Source organism: Syngnathus floridae, chromosome 19 (assembly GCF_059516105.1).
Source record: "Syngnathus floridae isolate MCC-2025c chromosome 19, RoL_Sflo_1.0, whole genome shotgun sequence".
NCBI classification, from domain to species: domain Eukaryota; kingdom Metazoa; phylum Chordata; class Actinopteri; order Syngnathiformes; family Syngnathidae; genus Syngnathus; species Syngnathus floridae.
In genome coordinates this window covers 8,024,186-8,031,274 of record NC_142431.1, presented here as the reverse complement: position 1 = coordinate 8,031,274, position 7,089 = coordinate 8,024,186, and the positions used below count along the sequence as shown (strand labels likewise).

At 41.4% G+C, this 7,089-nt stretch overlaps 1 protein-coding gene across 1 annotated transcript; it reads right to left on the bottom strand.

The window, feature by feature from the left end:
- Positions 1-585: 585 nt before the first annotated feature.
- Positions 586-4,813, bottom strand: hlx1 (H2.0-like homeo box 1 (Drosophila)). The gene is made up of 4 exons (XM_088362644.1): positions 4,191-4,813; positions 3,367-3,543; positions 3,081-3,265; positions 586-1,922 (listed from the first exon to the last, which is right to left on the bottom strand). Exons 1-4 carry the CDS (start codon positions 4,624-4,626, stop codon positions 1,584-1,586), a joined length of 1,137 nt encoding a protein of 378 aa, XP_088218770.1. The 5' UTR covers positions 4,627-4,813; the 3' UTR covers positions 586-1,583.
- Between the last annotated feature and the right edge of the window lie 2,276 nt (positions 4,814-7,089).

The following is a 7,089-nucleotide window of genomic DNA, read 5'->3' as shown; positions in this document are numbered from 1 at the left end:
CGCCTCACCCAACAAGTTGACTGCCTGTATGCAACAGCAAAGTGTTTCATTTGTGTAAATTCTAAATAGCAAAGCATGTGATAATAGGGAATTTATATTTTGCCACTTTAGTTATATTATTGTAAGGAGTGTGGGAGCAGCACTATAAATGGATGAGCAGTAATGGAGGCTTGTAACTACATGGCTCTGGATAAATGAAATATATTCAATGAGGTCACTGTTGCTATCTGGAGCCGTTTAACGTATACAAACTATAAATTTGCAGGTCCCCCCGTCTCTCTCTGCTGCAAGAGCAATGGAATTCTGTGATTTGAAGGAGGTCAAGTTTGCACACACATTTTACTTTATTGAATGAAACTGTGTTTCATTTACGCACAAATGTGGGAGACACTTAAAAATTGCTTGTCTGAATATATTGGCCAGTCATAATAATTAAGATCTAAATAAAATATTATTTGCACGTTTGGATGCACGTGTGCCATTCCAGTTCTGGGGGGAAAAGTCTACGGAAACAATTAAGGATTTAAATAATTAATAAGTAGTATGTACAGAAAGATTCATGTCAAAACGAATAACGCACCACCATTGGAGACAGAGAAAAAAGCATTTTATTTACAATATTTTCAGTGCAAATTATATTAACAATATAGCATGACACGCAAGAAGACATGCACACAGGTGTGTGTGCGTTTGTGTGCCGAGATTTCACTGACACAAGGTGAAAGAAAATAGTGCTTGTACAATTTACGACATATTTGATTTGTTTGCAGCCCTCTGAGGAAAGCATCATGCATGCTCATGTACAGTGGAGCCTCGGTTTTCGAACACAATTCGTTCCAGAAGGCTGTTCGAGAAGTGAATCGTTCGAAATCCGAATAATACTTTCCCATTACAAATAATGTGAAAAAAATTAAGCCGTTCCAAGCAACAAAAAAACAAAACAAAACGCCTTTTTAAAGCATTTTTTCATTTGCGCATTTTTGTCCAATCGCGCAACTGCAGCGCACCGCCGAACGCGCAACTGTAGCGCGTTGCCGACCACGCAACTGCACCGCGCTGGTCGCATTATTGTGACAGAGCCGTCGCTGAAATGTTGAAAATATTTTTGAAGTCCTAATGTACTTTCCAAAATTTAAATGGACCTCAGTGGGCAGGGAGCTTAATTTGGTCCGATCGCGCAACCGCACCGCGCCGGGCGCTCAGTGTCGCATTGCTTTAGGAGCGTCTTAATGTTTTAGGATGGCTTTACTGCTCCCACTTGCTTCCTTTGGAGGCATGATTAGAGTTGATGCAATCCTCAGAGTAACGAGAACGTTACAGTTGGCATGCAGGTCCTCTCGGCTCATCTCGTGAGGTTCGACAACCAAATTTCGTCCGACATCCGAAGCAAATAAATCTCGAATTTTTTGTTCGAATACCGATTTGTTCGAGAACCGGGACGTTCGAAAACCGAGGCTCCATTGTAGAATGAAATAAAAACGTCTTTCAGGGGAAGCTTGCTTTATTGTGTCCGTCATGGATTGAATCACTCCGCTCCAGTTGAATGGATGTAGATCGAAGTCGACCCGAACTGAACCGACCCTTCATATTAGAAGCTGGGGGGACGCCGACGAAGAAGAACCCGAGTCCGAGTGAGCCGCCTCCACGCCGGCATTGATGATTACGCTGGTTTTGTTGCGCTCACAAAGGTCCACATTGTGCGTCGCGTCGGTCTTGTCTCCCTCCGGAGCGTTGTCGGACTCGCATTCGCATTCGCTACGCTCAACGTCGCTCTCGCACTCGGACTCGGCTGTCTCTTTGGGGTCCCTTCCGGACTCGGGCGTCCCGTCCCCATCCGGCTGCTCTTTGTCCTTGTCTTTCTGGGACTGGGCCTCTTTTGAGTGTCGCCACTTCATGCGTCGATTCTGGAACCACACTTTCACCTGCAGGGATCCATGTACGCACACGCGCCTTAAATTTGTATTAGGCCAGTCGTCTCATTTTTTTTCAGTAAATACAGCATTACAAATACAAATGCGGGTTTTGCAAGGTCCTAATTGTTTGATTGTGTACAGGATATATATTTTTAATTTTTACTGATTTCTTTAAAGGATAGCGGCATTATTTTTTATTTGTATCCGATTTTTCTTGTGTTTTATGAAATACTAAAAAAATCCTAAAAAATGATACAAAGTTGTTCATGATGTAGCCTATAGTAAAAAAAAATCTAAAAAAAATTATTTGTTCCATGAATCTATTCTAATATAATTCTAATTGTGTGTGTTATAGTGTGTGTTAAATGCAGTAACATTATTTAAGTTAAAACTAAAAATGTGTTTGTATCGTTTACATAAAAATATGTAAAACTTTCTCAAGAAATCTGCTTATTCTTTTGCTCTCATGACAAATTGACTATATTCAAATTATAAATATTTTTTAATGGAGTGTGTCTTATATCAAATAAGCCTACAACATTTATATGGCTCACAAGGATGGGAGCAACAGCCATTAAAAATATTTAGCACGTTTATCACCATAGAATCCAAAGTTGAAAATATTAAAGTCAAAATAACAGTATGTTATCATTTGGGGGTGCAAACAAATACCTTCACTTAACTGACATAACAATGTAATTATGTTTCGCAGCATATAGTATGACAATTGTTTCATTTGATTCATTATTTTCTGTAACCAAAAAAATCACACTATTATAAAATATTTTTAGCAAAATTGAAAAAGTGAATTAGTCATACATCATCATTACAAGTAACATTCGTGTGAATGAAGATCAACTGGTTGTAATGTAATTTGGAGGCCTTGCATCGCAGTTTTACTGTGCAGGCCAAATGAACACAAGAATGGCACACCACAGAGCATATGCCGACTTGTGCCAAAGCCAAACAAAACAATGCTAGCAATTAGTGCCAAACTGTATGGACATCTACTTCCTGCACTAAGATGCATGCAAGGATTATTAAAAATAATAGAAAGACTTTTTCATGGCGCTAATGCAATGTAAGTACACTGCTATCCCGATTTGTGTATACAACAAAGCATATTCTCTCTTTATATGACTGTACAGACTCATTGTGAAATTTTACCTGCGCGTCTGTCAAGCCGAGCATGGCAGCCAGTTGTTTTCTGTCAGGCTTGGTGACGTATTTCTGGATCTCAAACCGCTTCTCCAGGCCTTTTCTTTGCAGGTTGGAGAAGACCGCCCTGGACCAGGAGCGTTTCCTCTTGTATGTCTGCGGCATTGTGTCTTTGGTGAGGACGGCGTACGGGCCTGTGGGTCAACAAGACAACAACGGGGGTGTCAGACTTGAAAGACCCAAAAGAAAAAATATTCCAAATATGTCCTGAGGTGTTGTGCATGTGAGGGACTACCTGGGAAGGTGTCTTGAAACTGATGTTGGCCTGATTGTCTGCCGCTGCTGCCCAGTGAACTCATCATGGCGGAAGCCTCGCTCATCCCAGGTTCTATGGAGAAGTACTGGCCAGCGGCAGGCTGAAGAGGGATGTGGACGCCTGACTGACGGTTGGAGCTAACGATGGACGTGAGATCTGTTTGTGGAGGCGACAAATGGACTTCAGTCAAGATTTCAGAAAAAGCAACTATGTGACAATGAAGCGCACCTGCTGCTGCCCTTGACTTTTGACCCCAACCCTGTGAGTAGGGTTTCCCTTAAAGATTATTGAGTTGTATTGAGTTTTGTAACCTGGCTGATTCAGAGTTAAAATAAAATTTTGGGTGCACTGAAAATTTCAAGGCAGCCAACTTAGAGAACATTTTAGTAAGGCAATTTGTGTTTGAAGTTTTTCTGTTGTGAAAATATGCTTTCCTACATTTCACAACAAAGAAGTAAATACAAGTTGCTTGCTTTGTTGCGCTGACCAACGTTGCTGCTATAAATGTCAGTAAATTACATTTGAAATTTTTTTCAACTTAAATAACTTAAGAGAAAAAATGCAAGTTGTTTTTACAGTGTTAACATGACATATACAGTGAATGAATGGAGAACACAACAGACTCATGTGTGCCTTTTGATGATCAGTATTTTAACTTTATTTTAACTAGATGAAACAAAACCAACCATGCTTTATTAATCAAAATGCAAAAGTCAATTTCTTCTTTTTAAAGTGTATGCTGTGATTTTTTCACCTACTTTCTGCTCTGTTTTCCCCCCTATATTCCCGAAACATGCCCTCACCTCTCAACTTGTCCTTCCCCTTTGCGTCAAAATCCGTGGACAATATCCGATCAATTCCAAATTTGAGGTCTTTGCTTGAAGGCGGAGGGGCCTGCGAGCTGTTGAGAGCTCCTCTGGGCACCGAGGTAAGTTGTAGTCCTTGCCTGTGGTACGGAGACGCGGGGCTTGCCCTTGCCCCGTACACAGACGCGCGAGCCTCCCCCGGTCCAACTGTAGAGGGACGCAGCGGGGAGCCGCCGGAAGACGCGCGGTGCTGGCCCACGTGCACCATGAGGGCCGAGGAGCCCGGCATGTTCTCTGCATCACCGGCTTGGAGGAGCTCCGCGATGCAAAACGACGGTTTCTTGCTGGTGTCCACCGCGAAGCCCCCTGCGCAGTACGCAGACCAAAGGCTGAAATTTGAGGCGTAAAACGGATTGAGACCGGCGGTGTACATCCTGGAGCTTTGCACTGGATCTTGTGAAGGTTCACTAGAAATTCATACATGTACAAAACAATCGAGCGCGTTTGGAACCTGTGTTGTCAGAACCGAAACACTTTCGCAACACTGACATCCAAAAGTGCACAGTTCCACTCTGAAGTTACTTGCGCGCTTTTGATTGGTTCCACGCTCAGCCAATGGGTATTTTTCCTTTGCGGACGCACAATTACGCACGCTTTACTGAGAGGTCTTCTGAGGGAGGGCGTACTTATTCTCGCGGGTTGATTTAGTCTAATAGGACTGCTGTTAGAATTAGTATCCCCTGTAATTTTGTTTGGGGAGGTGGTAATTTGTTGAAATTTGCTACACTTGATAAAAACACCCGAAGAAGACACAGAAAAAGTAAATTGATGCTGCCATGAACGGTGCTACTAAACCCAGCCGAGAGAAAAACAAATTTCAGTGTATTGCTCAAGGACCATTTCCCCATTTGTGGATTTAAATGGATATTACACAGTCTCTAGGCCTATTTCTTTCTACTAAAGAGCCTTATTTATTTATTTATTTATTTATTTATTTATTTATTTATTTATTTATTTGTTTATTTATTTATTTATTTATTTATTCACTCACCACATGTACTCTGAGTATTTCTAATAAAGTATATTTGCCACCTCTGGATAAGAGAGAAGATCTGTTTTGATGGGCTGTGATTGGTGTTAAATGAGCGGGTACATCCGCTAGATTGACCTCCAAAATAGAAGCTGCTTTCGTATTTTAGGATACAACAGAAATCCTTATTTCTTCCGGAGCTATCGAAGGAGGAGGGATGAAGAAGTGGGGGCGTTGGGGGGACTTTATAATGACTGTTAGAACTTCCCTTTTTCAATATTTGTGCAACTTTATCTCGACGCGCAAGTTGCACGCTGACGCAAATCCGTCCCCATGCTCATAATAAACAGAGGAAATCTATTCTCCGTGAAAACGAAAACACAATTAACTTCAGAGGCCGCGCTCTATCCGCAAGGACCCTCGAGATTCACACACTGGGAGCTGGCCAACGAAACTTTAAAAAGCTTTTTGGGGGGTGGGTCACGGGAATGGCCTATTTGCGCGAATAATTAATTACGCGCCAGCTAGTATTTTCCTTAGTTTTACTCTACAATACAAATACAATTGAAGTAATTAGTGATAATAAATAACTATCCAGTGCCATGTTTCATGGAAACAATGGCTTCTTCATTAATCTTGGTCCAGCGCACCGGAAGCGCAGATGACCCTGGCTGCCTCCTATCATGATGTTTTCGAGTGAGACTTTTTCCGGGTTAATTTTAGAAATGACATGTAACGTTTGCCCTGCATTGCGCAGTCAAAACAATTCAGGGAAGAGGATGTAGTTATTTCAGGTGCTGATGAGCATTGCAGTGGGAAGCAAAAAGGGGGAAAAAAACTTCACAAATGAGCCTCATTAGAAGTGTTTTCCTTTTTGTGTCGATGTAAATTATCCAAATTGGGCAGATAAATAACGAGGCGTCATCAATTATTTTATATTCCCCCTTTTCGTTCATGACTTGACTTCATTGTTCGACAATCACACGTTTACAGAATAAGAAAATACCCAAACTTTGCCATTTTGGATCCGGATTATTTCCTTTTTAACATCTGGAAAATTGGTCATGGAGCTTTTATGAAGTCCGTTTTTACCATCAAGCCGCATGCGCTTATTTTTCCTCTCTAGATGTCATTGTGAGTACATTTTTACATAAACATTAACTTTTAAGTGTACTTAAAAGTGTACTTGTACTGTACTTGATTGCAAAAAGTATACATAAAGCAAAAGTGACAATTACCTTTTTTTTTTTTGGTCCACACGAAGAAATATTGCTTTTCATGCTGGAATCCAGCTGGACAGTTCACCTTTATTTCCTTCTTTCCTACCGCTTCCCTCTGTGGAGCTGTTAGATGAGCTCAGGTTACCAACGCAGTCAAACACTCCTGCCTGCTTTAATAAGTGCACTTGAGTCTGTCTTCCACAATCAGTGTTATACAACAGGTGATATCTTTTGTCTGGAAATCAATGCAAGCATCTTTAGCTGGCCAAGCATATTAGCAACTGATCATGTTGCAGATTTTTAACTGACCATATTTTTTTCAGTGGAGTACCACAATGCAAATGCTTTTCCGTCAATTGGGAGCAACAAACAGCTTGAAGCGCGCATGCCCGACCTCTTCTTTGGTCAAATTTAAAAGTACAACAAAGTGAAGTGTCAAAACATCAATGCGTCAAATTGATACCCAGTGTGGCCACTGTCCTCATTCCACCTGACGTTTACCCATAGAAGCCCATTGTTGTGGCCTGATTATTCGCTGTGTGTTTTTCAGGAAGTCTTATATCGGGCGGAGGAAAAACTGATTGAGGCGTTCGGCACCGCAGCTCTTGCAGGATCAGAGGCTGGATAGAATCAAATGAGTTCCATT

Excerpts from the sequence above, each read along its gene's own strand:
- hlx1 (XM_088362644.1), bottom strand. The coding sequence starts at position 4,626 with ATGTACACCGCCGGTCTCAATCCGTTTTACGCCTCAAATTTCAGCCTT. Across the intron at positions 3,544-4,190 it reads GGGGAAGGACAAGTTGAGAG|ATCTCACGTCCATCGTTAGC; the intron begins GTGAGGGCATGT and ends CTCCACAAACAG. Across the intron at positions 1,923-3,080 it reads TCGGCTTGACAGACGCGCAG|GTGAAAGTGTGGTTCCAGAA; the intron begins GTAAAATTTCAC and ends GGATCCCTGCAG.